Here is a 15411-nt window from a genome sequence, read left to right as displayed (position 1 = left end):
TGCGACAGAACTTCAGGTTATTCCCGAGTTTTTGTTTGAAACTGTTATTGCTGAGTGAACATGGATGGCCTCTTCCTATTAAAGTGCCATGTTTAGTGATGATGAAGTCTAGCTCATGAGATTCAAGAAGGGGTTCTCAAACTTTTTGTAGTGGAGGAAAAATTCAATGGATCTTCTTCGTCTTCTTCTTCTTCTTCTTCTTCTTGTGTACTATCAAATGTGTACTATCATATTCACTTATTTATTGGCGCTATGAGAGAAACCAAACCAATTACAGAATTTAAATGTAGATTCAAAACATTTTATATATTAGCTGCAGCTTTAATGAGCTGTAATGGCATGTTTTAAAAGAAATACAGACTCCCAGGCTGTGCATCATGAACCCAACTTGGGGAATCATTGGAGTTGAGGATCTCCTACACATCTACTACACACTAAGATGGGTACTGTAGAACTAAAAATGCATCTTCAGTTTATTTTTTATTTGTATAGCTCTTTTAACATCGGACTTTGTCACGAAGCAGCTTGATAGAAATCCAGATATTAAATTTATCCCTAATGAGCAAGTAACCTCAGGAAAAACTCCCTGAGGCGACAAGAGGACGCAGCCATGACAGGAATCAGACTCAAAAGGGATCCTCATCTGGGTGACACCGGATTCTGCGATTATAAGTCATTTCTCTTTTATAATTGTCGAGACCATAAAATCAAGCAGTGCTAGGTGTGTTAAAAGGAACGTGAGTATGAGCATCATTAGTGTTTTAAGTTTCTTGACTCAAACTGAAGTTATCAACGGTTCAGTGATGGAGACTTGAGTGTAAACTGTTCTTAGTAAAAATCAACGTCCAAGAAAGAACGTCCACGGCCATCTTTATGGTGTCTTTGTGATACCATGCACAGTAAGCCCATGGTGATCTGTAGGGTATCCATGTGAGGCCAACTTCAGCAGAAAATATATATAAATATAAGCGACACTGGGATGTGCAATAAAGCATCTTTCTTACGAACATGACAAGCTGTGTTTTGTTTTTGTTTTTTTGTTTTGTTTTTTTTTTGGTCTTGTTACCTTCAAAAGAGAGAAAAACATTAAGAGGCTGGTGAGCCATTGGATGGAGTAATGGCAACACAGTCAGGTCCATAAGTATTTGGACAGTGACACAATTGTCATAACTTTCGCACACTACTATAGTGGATTTGAAATGAAGCAATCAAGGTAGGATTGACGTGCAGACTTTTGGCTTTAATTCAAGGGGTTTAATAAAAAAATACTGTATTAACCGTTTAGGAATTACAGCCATTTGTTTTTACAGAGTCCCTCCATTTTCACAGGCTCAAAAGTAATTGGACAACTGACTTAAGGCAAAAAAATGAAATGTTCTTAAATTTCCAATGACCTCAACCTAATTCAGCAGGCTTCCCACTTACTGAAGACAAAACTGAAGGCAGAAAGACCCACAAACAAGCAGCAACCGAAGGCAGCTGCAGTAAAGGCCTGGCAAAGCATCTCGAGGCAGGAAACTCGGCATTTGATGATGTCCATGGGTTCCAGATTTCAGGCAGTCATTGACTGCAAAGGATTTGCGTCCAAGTATAAAAACAATCAGAATATATTATGATTTGTTAGTTTGTCCAATTACTTTTGAGCCTGTGAAAATGGAGGGACTCCATTGGATAAAAATGGCTATAATTCCTAAACAATTAATGAAATATTTTTAAACCCCTTGAACTAAAGTTGAAAGTCTTCACCTCAATCCTGTCTTTATTGTGTCATTTTAAATCCATTGTGGTGGTGTAGAGGCAAAAAGTACGAAAATAGTGTTGCTGTCCAAATACTTATGGACCGGACTGTGACTTGTTTCATGGACACCCCATAACATTAAATGTAGCTATAAACTGGTAAAAATGTATGATGTCATTCTTTAATAAAGCGAAAATTGTTGACAAATTGATCTGGTGTAAGAGCTCTGGTATACTCTGTTGATTATTTTCCTATAACAGCACGTCCAGAAGCGTGTTATTATTTGTTAATATGCAAAAATGGTGGAACATTTTGAAAAAAAAAAAAACATGCAAAAATGCTGGAAAGGACATAAAGGTCATGGGTTCAGTGTGCATGCCCAACTTGTTTTTTCGTCTCAGGAACTTTTGGGAAATCGACTGAATATAGTAATGAGGCCAAAGCGTAAAAACGGTGTTGGTGTGAGCTAACTTTAACCTAGTGTTAACTGATCCTGCTCTGATTTTCTTCTGTCCCTCTCAGAAACATGGGAGGTGCGCAAGCTGGAGTTCCTCAGGCAGCCAGGCTCCGTGTCCAGGGTGGTGGGAGAGAGCGTATTGCTCCCCTGTGTGGTGAGCGGATTCCCTGCAGCCTACGTTCGCTGGATGCAAGACGATAGAGTCATCGATGACAGGTAGGCACCAGAATGTGTTCACTTGGGTCCATGGTGTTTGGTGTGGGGAAAGATGACATGCAGAATATCTTTTATCTCTTCTAGTTAAGTGACAACTGGTGGTAGTGACAAAGCATCGATTTCTCAGTGTCTGACATGCTCTACACGAGCAGTAAGCTCATCATTCAGTAGCATGCGTTTGAGGATTTTGTGCGTGTGTGTGTGTGTGTGTGTGGCTGGCTGGCTGGCTGCTGTTGACTTGGCACATAGCTGCAGCCTGTCCCAGCTGCTAGAGTAAATAATTAGAGGGATGGCGCCTGCTCTGAGAGGTGTTAGTGCATTTCAGAATGTGTGCGTCACACACACACGTGAGAACACGTACGTTTCACAGCTACAGTGTTAACCTGTTAACACCGGACAATCGCAGGTCATTAAGAAGTATAAAAGAGCGGAAGAAAATGAAAACCTTAAATGGCGTTTAAAAGTATCTGGAATATGATCCACAGAGGTCTTAAATATTTTCACGGTCTGTTTAATATTGAAACAGAAACACGTGGCTTCTATTGGGAAGTGATGAATCTGCGCAATAACAGTGTGTTTAATGGAACCGTATAATTCTCAGACGTTGACACTGACAGAGACTTTAAAACCCTGCTGGATTTAAGTGCTACCACACAAGAGGGGGGTTATATTGGATATGATGACAGTCGTGATTATCTTGGATGACAAAAAATAAAATTTGTACTGTTAAGATTCCAGTAGCTAGCAAAAGTGTGAGCAAGCAATATTGTTGGGTTGGTAATGGATCTTGTTTATCAAATCGTTTTGTTCACGGTGGTACGGTGGATTAGTGGTTCGCACGTTTGCCTCGCACCTCAAGGGGTTGGGGGTTCGAATCCCGCCTCCGCCGTGTGTACACAGAGTTTGCATGTTTTCTCCCTGCTTTTGGGGGGAGTGGGTTACTCCGGTTTACTCCAAAGACATACAATGTAGGCTGATTGCCATTCCCAAATTGTCCGTAGTGTGCGATTGTGCCCTGCGATAGGTTGGTATGCCATCCAGGATGACCTTAGCCTTATGCCCCGAGTTCCCTGGGATAATCTCCAGGCTCCCCGCAACCCTGTGTAGGATAAGTGGGATGGAAAATGGATGGATGTATATACAAAATTAAATATTGCCAGTACCACATAAACAGAATACTGCAGTAATCATGTAAACAGAATCTTGTCATCATTACGTCAACAAATATCATCATCATAACCACCTGAACAGAATATAGACAGGATCACCATGACTACGTAAATATAATATCACTATAAGTACGTCGGCAGAATATTGCCATAACCATGTAAACAGAATATAGACAATCACCACAATTCCATAAATATATCATCACTATAACTGCTTAAACAGAATATTGCCGTAATTACGTAGTCATCAGATCAACAGAATATCGCTATAAATATGTAAAACATCAATACGTGATCGTCAAATAATTGACTAGATATGCAAAACGTTGTACACCTGATGTATACCCAAAACATAAACCCTGGTACCTCCGTAATGGGTTAAATTGCCAACTGATCCAAATCCAAAAATGTGCATCAATAAGACTAGAATCTCCTCCAACAGGAAAATCATTGGGCAGCTAAAATAAAATAATAAAATAAATATATATATATATATCTCTATGCCAATGAAGAGCAGTGACATACAGCTGAAATAAATCTAGCTGAAGAGGAGCCAAGTATCGACGGGGACTATAATCACTCTCTCAGCTTAAGCCTGAGAAAGTTAACATCCTTGTCCTCCTTGTGAAGAATTCATATTCAGCACGCTGGCCAAGGACAATGAAAAATGCCTGGAGTTCGGAAATGTACCACATATCAAAGCTCAGACAATACGTTTATTAATATTTTTTAAAAAAAAGGTCATTAACAAAAAAAAAAAAAAAAAAAAATACCCACACTGCTCACTGAAACTAAACGGTTGAAGATTGTTGATAATGTCTGTTTGGTCTTCTTGAGCTCAGGGTGTGTGAATGAGATGAGAAAAGCACATTTTTAGCTGAAAAATGGAAATATGGATGTAAAAGCCAGCTAATTAACATGCATTAACCAAACAAAAACAAACAAGACCCCCATTAGAGGAAGGAGTAGGAAAATGCAAATTTGACAGGTATTCTTTCTGCTTTTATGCTATGCTTTTCTTATTTCCTGATAATAATGAGTCTTTATTTGTCACACATGCATATGCACAGTGAAATTATTTTCTTCGCATACCCCAGAATGTCTGGAAGCTGGGGTCAGAGCGCAGGGTCAGCACCCCTGGAGCAGAAAGGGTTAAGGGCCTTGCTCAAGGGCTTGGCAAGCTTGGCAGTGCTGGGGCTTGAACCCCCGACCTTCTGATCAGTAACCCAGAGCCTGGCAGTGCTGGGGCATGAACCCCGACCTTCCGATCAGTAACCCAGAGCCTTAACCACCACAGCACCATGGTGCTAACCCTAAGACTCAAATTGTCATTAACATGTCTCAGTGTGGCATTATAAAGCATTACATTGAATTGGCTGATACCTGCAGGTATATTGACTAGTCTTGGGTAGTTACAGTTTCAGAATCTGAAAGTGGTGAAAAGCATCATAAAAACACTGCAGATCTTACAGCATCTACGACCACAAGTTTGCACACAGCAACAGCTCGGTTTCAGAGTCTTGACTGACAGGGTAGGGGATAAATAATAACTCTGCTATTAAGTGTGTCGTGAATAATACCGTAACATATAATTACAGTATTCATTGCCGTGATCATCAGTATCCCCAGGGTGTTTGCATCAACCAGCTTATTCATTAATTCCCAAATGTGCTTGTAGAACAGGAGGCACTGGAGCTAATTTCACCAGAAGACATGCCTGTGGCTTCACAAAGTTGATTAGAGAAAAGTCTCCCTCGTCCATGCGTGAGGATTATAGAACAATCGAGGTAGGATTTGAAATCGGTGCGAATGGCTCGGGGTAACTGGCAAACGGTTGTTTTCTGCTTAATTCCATGGTATTTTAACAGTTTAAAAAATATTTTTCATTTATTTTTTATATAACCATAACTGCATATTCTTTTATTATTGTGTACACTATTATTGTGTTTGTTTATAGTACATTTACTAAAAAGTTTGAACTGGAACAACATTCTTGGCTGCCATGTTTCTCATGGAACTTTTTTCCCAGCAAAGGGAATACTTTTCCCAGTAGGACACATGAACTGATTCAAATTTGTCCAGATTAATGAGGCTGAAAAGACAGCCGTGTTTATACTGTCTAACAAATAGGACAGACTTTGTCTTGGGAAAACAATGTTACATAAAAAAATGCTGCTTATTTAGCAGGAATTCTTTAGAATCCTGAATTCACCATTGTGGTGATCGTATTGATTGTACCCATTCACAATACTTTCTCATGAACTCTAATAGTCTGATGATCTCTAATGTATAAAAATATTTAATGTAAGAAATACAGTGGATTTCACTTCCTGTATTTAAGCAGCCGTCACGCTAGACTTTCAGCATGCAAAATTTCTTAGTGGACTGCTGCGAATCTGGGCAGCAAACGATATGACATCACACACCGGTGTTAAAATATACCATCTGTTCCTGTATGCTGCGACGCCGCAATCCAAGCAGATTCTCTCATTTTTCTATAACTTCTTTAATAATTCCATCCATCTTCTATACCGCTTATCCTTTTCAGGGTCACGGGGAACCTGGAGACTATCCCAGGGAGCATCGGGCACAAGGCGGGGTACACCCTGGACAGGGTGCCAGTCCATTGCAGGGCACAATCACATACACACTCACACACCCATTCATACACTACGGACACTTTGGACTTGCCAATCAGCCTACCATGCATGTCTCTGTGGGGGTTTCCTCCGGGTACTCCGGTTTCCTCCCCCAGTCCAAAGACATGCATGGTAGATTGATTGGCATGTCCATAGTGTATGAATGGGTGTGTGAATGTGTATGTGATTGTGCCCTGCGATGGATTGGCACCCTGTCCAGGGTGTACCCCGCCTTGTGCCCGATGCACCGTGGGATAGACTCCAGGTTTCCCCGCGACCCTGAAAAGGATTAAGCGGTATAGAGGATGGATGGTATGGAAATATTTTTAAAGCAAAAATAACATGTATGTTAATGACACTTATATTTTGGTTATCACCACCTCAGAAATCCTGATGGGACTCGGAAGTGGCACAACTGCAAAGCATTCGCCTCATCATTGGGATTCTAACAGTTTGAATCCTTTCAATATCACTGCCGTCTGCGGCCGTTATTCTAGAGAGCAAAATTAGCCATGCTATCTGGGTGGAGCGGGATGGCAATCACAGCATCTCTAGCCAACTTCAGGTGTTTATGAGCTCATGAATGGAGAAGAGGGTAGATGGGATTATCCTCCAAATGTGTTACACTGGACATGAGCAAAAGTTCAAAAAGATGCTGTTGGCTGGCGTAACGTCTCAGAGGAAGCACGTGTCAGCCTTCACCCTCCCTGGTTGGTAGCTGTCGTACGATAGGGTAGAGCTAGCTAGTAGGTGGGACTTGCAAAAGGCCAAATTGGGGAGAAGATTGGAGGAAGAAAATCCTTGAGGGTTAACCAAAGAATTTTTCAACCCTGTTATGGACACATTGGGAAATCTGCATGCTTGGAATAACAAAGCTCCACCAGCTACATTTGCAAAAATTGACATTAATAGTCGCTACACTCGCACACGATGTAAGCTACATCAATGACTTTCGAGTAAGAATGCAAATTTGGGTTTCACCATCCCCTCGATGCACTCGGCAAGATAAAAGGGCGCGATGCCTTTCTTCAATAAACAACATCCTGATTCTGAAACTTTCTGTTGACATTCTGTTTCTGCTTCACACTGATGACAGTCTGCGATTGTGGCAGCTCACGCTGATGTCTGCCTCCACATCTTTGGAGACGGAAGTGTGATCGAATGTGTTACGGGGATTAGAGGTGCTAAACGGGGGAGTTGGATTCAGAGAGGCAGAGGAGGCAGATGAAAGTATAGGGGAGAAAGATGAAAGTGTACGCCTCCGTGTTGGCTGTAGGTGAGTGAGCGGATCTGAAAATTGCCTTCTGTCTAAAGTGTTACTCTGCCACTTCAGACAGGCTGTTGAGGGATCAGGAAAATGTGTCATCAAGTGCTTATCCTTTCTACTGAGAAAGAAGGGAGGCATATTTGACATATCTGTTTTGAGTAGCATTTAGCTGCAATTGCAGTTTGTAATTTTTTTTTTACCTGTGACTTGCAAGTCATGAGTGTCCTGTAGGGACGTTTGGATACTACGCAATTCGTTTCAATTCAGTTTGAATTTGGTCGTAATTTGAACAACGGGCATGTCACAAAGCAGCTTCACAGAAATCTAGATATAGATTTAAATGAGCAAGATGGAGGCTACGCTGGTAAGGAAGGGAAAAACTCCCAAAGACGACATGAGGAAGAAACCTCGAGAGAAACCAGACTGAAAAGGGAACCCATCTTCTTCTGGGAGACCGTCATGAGTCTCATCTACAGCTGTATACTCTAGAGACATGCAGTGCTATGTGTGCTGAAAGGATCTTAAGTACGAGTATCGGCGTCTCATTTTTGAGATCATTGCAGATTTAACTTGATGTCTGTAGCATCATTTTGCGCCCTTATCCAGGGCGACGTACATTTATCTCATCTATACATCTGAGCAGTTGAGGGTTAAGGGTCCAACGGTGGTAGCTTGGCGGTGCTGGGGTTTGAATTCAAGACCTTCCAATTGGTAGACCAACGTCTTAAACAGTCTTAACCATTGAGCTCCGTCTGCCACAAAGTATCAAAGTGAAGTCATCCACTGTTTAATGATGGGTACGTTTTAAGTTAGGCTATCCAAGAAAGAACATCCACAGCCATCTTTAGGGTATCCGTGTGCTACCATCCATAGCAATCTCACAGTGAACAAGTGGTGCCATCCTCAGCAGCAGCAAGTGATTTTCAGGTGATGGAGCCCCTAGCAGAAGTAGTGCATCAGATGGATCGAGCAAGTCTGGAGGGCAGGCGTCTCATCAGGCAGCAGGAGTAAAATGTTAAGTTTGTAAAAACGGGGGCGGGGAGACAGATTAATCAGTCCATTAATTGTTTGCACAGAGTGTAAACGGGGACTCAAAGAGAGTGTAACTGAAAGAGAGAGATAGAAGTTCATGCAGCCATGAGGTCGTGCTGGGACATAAAGCAGCCAGCCACTCCTCCATCAACAAACCTCTGTGCCCATGAACCCCCTAGATCTGTACCCTTACCTAAGAGAAAAGTTATTACCCAAAGGCTACACTCAAACAAATAGGTTTGCAGCCTAGACTTGAAGATTACGACTTGTGTCCGAGTTCTGAACACTAATTATAACACTTTAAGTGAGCAGTATTTAAAAATAAAAATAAATAAATCAACTTGTACTGTTGCTGTACTAGCGCCTCTGTAAAACCTTCAAACCGACCTTAGATCCTGCTTCTAAATCTATTACCTGTAAACATTCCATGTTTTATTATACGGTGACTTTTAGCAAGAAAACTGAGCACAAAATCTGGAAAGTAAAAAAATTAATTAAATAAACAAATCCATCGTTAAATTGTTTGGAATTTTTTTTCCCCCGCAAAGAAAGGGCAAATTGTTCCGAAGTGGCCACTTTCTAAAGTTATTCTACTTGAAGCCTTGCTTGAAAGGGAAATCCTTTAAAGGATTTGTCCAGGGGGAATAAAAGTTGAAGAACCATTTTGACGCGCTAGATGTAATGACCCCTGGTGGTGCGGGTAAATAGGAGCGCACGTTTTTCTACTGTATAGTAGGATCATCCTGTTGGTTTGAAGGTGAATGTGAATGTGGCCTCCATTAACAGTTTATTATTTAGGCACTGCAAAAGAATAAAAAAAAAAAAAAAGAGATTTGATTATGAAGCATTGCATTTCACAGACACTGGCTGCTAAAAGTCTGAGTCACTGATTCAGCCGCAAGGTAGAAAAGCATTTGACTGGGGTTGAATAGAATCATCTGCCTTCAATAAAAATGAATAATGTATGCGCAACAGGGCTGACACTGCATGTAAATCATCCCTCCCGCGTCAGATCGTCTTCCCTGTTTCTAGCCTGAGTCCCACGTTGAAACGTCATGATGTTCATTGTGTTGACACAGCTCAGCGAGGATGGTCAGAAGCAGGGCAGTGTTTGTGTAGTTGATGCAGCATAGCTGTGCTCCTTTACCGGTGAGATCTAAAAGACTGGTGTGAGGTTGGTTTTTTTTTTTTTTTCTTTCTCTTTTCTTTAGTCTTTGTGTTGCAGCGCAGACCTGGTGATGGTTTACGTGAGCTGGCTGTTTGAACCTCATGTCCACGCACAGCATCAGAATACTGATTGCTGCTATCCCTGTCTTTCACTCCATTTTTTTTTTGTGACCGCCACTCTTCTCTGCTCGTTCTCTGGAACACCATTTAAAATCCAATTTGGGGTCAATCACCATTCACTCGCCGCTGTCCTACACGAAGGAGGGGCCAAATGACTGCCAGAGTGGGATTGAGAGAACTGCTTATCAATGTTAATGGGCTATAATTTCTGCTGCTTTTTTTGTGCAGTGTCGGTATTATTAGAAGATTAACAGCGAGCGTCTGCTGTTCCCGGCTTCTTTCCTTCTGTGTGGATAATTTATGGCTCCGGTATTAGAGTGCAGTGCCTGAAAGTGGAGTCAGAGTGCCCTGGTCTTCTGTAGTGTGTGCTGGGGAAATTTTTGTTTTCTAACCCAAACATGTTTTTATTGACCATGGAATCTCTCCAAATGTCCTGAATCCTTCACCATCAGGCAAGCTAAAATGAATTCCAGGGTGACTCACTGGCTGATACACCACGGAAAATAACGGTAGGCTTGGAATAAATATAGACAGGGATAACTTGTTAGGGATAAACTGTGATGGTTGACATAGAACACTGGGTAAGTTTACTTTAATAAACAGGTGGCTGCTTTCTGTTAATGGATAATTCAGTAAATGCCAGTGCATCTCTGAACTTTAACAAAAAAAAAAACATTGTTGAATCTGGCCCATGAGTAAGCAAGCAGATGATGTAAACTGTGTGTGGACCTTTTCTTTTTCTGTATTTTCCCCTTTCGTCCTTCGTATCATCCGGACGCTCGCTGGCCTCTCCGTGCACTGAGCAGCTGGTCTACCTCCAGCCTTGTCTACCTCTTTGTCTTGGCTCTCTAATGTCTGCATATTACACAGGTTGTGGCTTTGGGCTGTATCATAATGATCGAATCAAAGTATTGCTTTGCCAGCAGAATTCCTGACAAAACAAATAGAGCGTGGTACACAAATCTACACCGTGCCTTACGGGAGTCATACAGTCAAGCAAAGCAAAAACAGTTATTCCCATTCTTAACATTGGACTTCTCTCCCTATTGATTTTTCTACACCTCTCCTATTTCTTCCCAAGAATATATATCATCAAAGGCACTATTTTGTGGGTCCTGCAGGATAAAACGTTGAACTTGACACCCAGAAAGTTGGTGGCCAACTGGCTGAAAATAACCAGACAGTAACAGTTGCATTTATACAGTGCTTTTATAGACACTTAAAATGCTTTACATAGTATTGGGGGGAGGGTCTCGGTCTCCGCAACCACCACTAGCGTGTAGCATCCACACAGATGATGCGACGGCAGCCATACTGCGCCAGAACGCCCACCACACACCAGCTATTAGTGGAGAGGAGAAGGATGTAGCCAATTCAGAGATGGGGCTCTAATGGAAAACGGCCAATGGGGGATTTTTTGCCAGGACACCGGGGTATACTTCTTTTTCTTTTGCAGTAAGTGTCCTGGGATTTTTAATTACCACAGAGAGTCAGGACGTCAGGTTAACGTCTCATCCGAAAGACAGTGCTGTTTTTACAGTATTGTGTCTCCATCTCTATACTGGGGCATTAGGCACCACACAGACCACAGGGTGAGTACCTCTTGCTGGCTTCACTAATACCACTTCCAACAGCAGCCTTAGTTTTCCCAGGTCTCCCATCCAGGTACTGGCCAGGCTTAACCCTGCTTATCTTCAGGTGTGAACTGCAGGGAGATATGGCTCTGGCAACTATTACTTGATAGTGGCTCTTGTCTTTTCAGCTTGAGTTCTAAGGCTGCAATCACAGCTTGTCTCCACCAGGGCCAGTTGGATCAATCCCAATGGATATGATGGTATCTGGTAGTCTACTATTCATCAGCAGCTCAACCATGTTTGTTCTGGATTATTTAAGGCTACTTGAGGTAAAGATGTTGGTAGTTCTCCACGAACCAAGACCAAGATTTGACAGAAGAATAGCATTCTTACGAGTCCTCATTGTCTATAGAAGAATTTTATTTGTCATCAGTGTTAACTTATCACCAGAGCTCCCCTCGTCCCAAGCCTGTTACTGTGGCTGAGTGGGAGATAAGTGACGCTGAAAATTTGCAACTAATTAAAAGGTCTTTGTCGGGGAACAAGCTTTGTGTAATGCATTTTTAATTGATTCATGTTCCCCTGCGTCAAACACCAACACTACCTCTGGTAAATGTGCCAGTACTTCATCTGATGATTACAATATCAACAATCTTTTGTTTGAACCAAACAGAATACAGTTTGAGTTTATACAGTGATAAATATCTCAAAACCATGGAGCCCCTCAGAATGTGTAGTCAAACATCATTTTCATGAGCATTGTGCTGCATCTTGTGACTACAGAAACCTCATGCATGCAGGCTCTGATGCTCTGAGGCTTTTGCTTCTTTCTGTAAATAATTACATCACTTCCTAAAAAATTATGACCAGAGGATACAAAGGAATGTTCTGTGGTCTTGTGCTAGGCAGTATGGCTTATGTGTTTGGTTTGGCCCAAACCAGAAGGACAAAGACCCCCTTTATGAGAGGCTCTCTCCTGTGGGTTTGTGAGTGCGTGCCAGAGCTGCCCAGTAGCTCTCTTGGGGAGGTAGTGTTTGAGCTGCTCTTTTCCTAAAGAACATAGTGCAGTGCTAGATATATCAGAGCCAAACTTTTACTATGGTTCAAGGCAGAATTTTGGAGTATGTCCCACACAGTCATTATTCTGGACATTTTGCCTCATGGTACCTCTTCCTGCTTTTTGAAAGAACTGCCAGGTGCTATCTGGAAGCATGTTGATGTCTTTAGCGACAGTCGATCAAGGAGAAGCACCTGGTGCACCGGTGTGTGTTCCTGTCTGTGTAATCAGAACCCCAGTGTGAGCATTGGATTCACAAACCCTGGACGCAGCAATTGATCCAGGTCAGAGCGAGATGTGTGGATGGTGAGGAGGTGCTCTGTGCATACTAGGAGAATGGTAGTATTGGTGGCCTTGGGATTTGAATCAATAGCTGGTGGATCAGGTTAAGCAAAGGAACTGCTGGCTCTGCATCCCCATGCTAACACTGCAAGAGGCCAGCCTTCTCTCTCTCTCTCTCTCTTTCTCTTTTTCTCTTTCTATTTGTGTCTGTCTCTTCCTGTTTCTTCCCTCCAGACTGTCTCTCACTGTTACTCTTTCCAGCTCATCCTGTCGCACATTCTGGCTATCTCATCAGCTGTTCTCCTTCGGCCTATCGATTTCTTCTCCACCTCAGTGTGCTCTTAAGGCAGTGTATTCAAACCCCAGCCCCGCCCCCCCCCCCCCCCCCCCCTATGCAGAGGAGGCTAAAAGACAAAGCAAAAAAGTGAAAACGTCATTGGTGTACCAAAGCCTGGGCAGTGTTTCTAATATAAATAACTGATGCTATGATCCTTTCACATCCTTTCCCAGTCTCATGCATATCGATTTTCGGCCTCCAGTTTTGTTATGGACAACTTGTGAAGCTTTTCTTGCATAACAGGTCTCCCACTGTTCATTGTTCAATTCAACGCCATGCTCAGGACAAATACCTCCAAGGTAGAGCCGTGTTTGTAAAATCCTATGCTTCAACAGACACATTTGACCACACCTGCCTACTCCCGCAGGTTCTCTGACCGTGGACACTGATACTTTACCACACACACACAGGTTCTCACTTCTACAGATATTTTGACCACACCCTCCTGCTTCTGCAGTTGCTTTGACCACACCCACCCACTCCTGCTCCTCGCAGATACTTTGACAGCACCCAACTATTTCCATGTCCACAGATACATGTGTATATATATATGTATGTATGTATGTATGTATGTATGTATGTATATGTGTATATATAATATTATGGTACAAACAGAAATAACTACTTGAACGGTTGGGCATGGTTCATGTATCTGCAGGAGAGGTAGGGTGGGGTCAAAAATGTCTATATATATATATATATATATATATATATATATATATATATATATATATATATATAAAATACACCAAATCTTGAGGGGCTGGGCTACAGTAACAGTAAATGAAACAAAGGCAATATTTGGTGTGATGAACCTTTTGCTTAAGAAAAATAAGTAGTGTCAGGTAGAATTAGTGCAGTTTTATAAGGAAATGACCTGTAAGTTTTATTGAGCATCTTGCAGAACCAGCCATGGTTCTTCTGGAGACTTTTATTTAACAACCTCAGTCCTCAAAATGCAAAAAGTAAATTTATTCCAACACTGTTTTTAAATGCTTTTAAGCGTGTTTTTCTTTTTAGCAAATGCAAGAAACAAATCAATGGATTTCCATTGCGACCTTTCGGCTACTCCGCCTGATTGGCCAGTAAAAATAGGGTATAGGGAGGCAGGAATGTAAAGAAAGAAATTTGCTTCTGGTAGCGTTCAATTTAGCATCGTGCTAGGTTTGTCTGTATTCATCCTGCTGCACACCCCTGTGCTGTATTTAATAGCATTAACCTGAGTGAAGCTGGAGTGATAGGGTTAGGGTTCTTTTACTGTACCCAGGAAGCTCCTGTTGCTGTAATTGTTTCAGTAGGAGTATTGACCAGCTTCTTTCCTCTCTCGTTTCCTCTCTGCAGTGACAGCCGCTTTGAGCTGCTCGGCGGGGGCAGTCTACAGATCTTTAACCTGACGGAAGAGGATGGTGGGATATACAGTTGCCTGGCGGATAATGCAAACGACTCCATTGAAGCTCGGGCTGAGCTCACGATTCAAGGTAACACCAAAGCTGCATGTAGTCTAACCCTTAAATACTGCTGCGTGTAATGTAATGTAATGTATATGGTCATTAAAGTGCTAATCTGTTGATTGGTTGTTCAGCAGAGTCAGACATGGTTTGAGGTGGTGACTCGAATGCCTTGAGACAGATTAATTGCTCAGCTGCTCTGTCGCAGCACCGCTCCTTGTATGATCCACATTGTATTGGCAAATGTCTCATGGGATTCCCAAAAGCTACCTGCAAATGAGTATTGATGGTTTTTGGCTCTGTGCGTCTGCTGAAATGATGTCATCAGTTTCTGATCATTTGAGTGTCAATGAGCTACATTGTATGGATACTGATTTGCAATACTACTTTCCAGTTAACCTCATCATATCATACTTTAGTCCAAACAGAACCAAGTTATTACGCATTATCTATTCTCGTGAACATGATCGAAGCTATATGACGTACGCACGTAAATCAGCTTTAATTTTGCTTTCACATTGTAATGTAGTGTAACACTGGAACATTACAAAAGGTCATAAACTGAATAGATTTTTAAATTGTTTAAAGGATAACCAGAGCATTAAATCATGCATGTAGTAATAAAACTGTCCCAAAGCCTGCAAATCCCCCATCAGAGATAATACTGCATATTCTGATCACCATTTAAAACTGGCAACCAACAACGCGAGATGAGTTCTTTCCTGCTCATAACTTTATAAAGAATCAATACTGGCTATTAAGTTGAACGCAATTTAAGAAAATAAAAACGGTTGTCTCGTTGAGTGAACGGTTGTCTGCAGAGCGTTCAGCCGCTCTATCCTAAGCCCGTGTGTGCTTTCTAAATGACATTGTTCTGTAATTGGATTGTATGCTTGCAGCATGCTTTA

The 15411-nt window shown here is 41.8% G+C and overlaps 1 protein-coding gene across 5 annotated transcripts in view; it reads left to right on the top strand.

The window, feature by feature from the left end:
• Positions 1-15411, top strand: part of neo1a (neogenin 1a) — a 146365-nt gene that overhangs the window by 91360 nt on the left and 39594 nt on the right. For all 5 annotated transcript variants that reach the window (XM_053634273.1, XM_053634272.1, XM_053634275.1 and 2 more), the window contains exons 4-5: positions 2261-2411; positions 14397-14533. In XM_053634273.1, coding sequence (XP_053490248.1) covers positions 2261-2411; positions 14397-14533 — 288 coding nt within the window. The remainder of the gene's footprint in view (positions 1-2260; positions 2412-14396; positions 14534-15411) is intronic.

The sequence above is a fragment of the Ictalurus furcatus genome, chromosome 10 (genome assembly GCF_023375685.1).
Source record: "Ictalurus furcatus strain D&B chromosome 10, Billie_1.0, whole genome shotgun sequence".
Lineage (NCBI taxonomy): Eukaryota > Metazoa > Chordata > Actinopteri > Siluriformes > Ictaluridae > Ictalurus > Ictalurus furcatus.
This window is presented reverse-complemented; position numbering and strand designations above follow the sequence as displayed.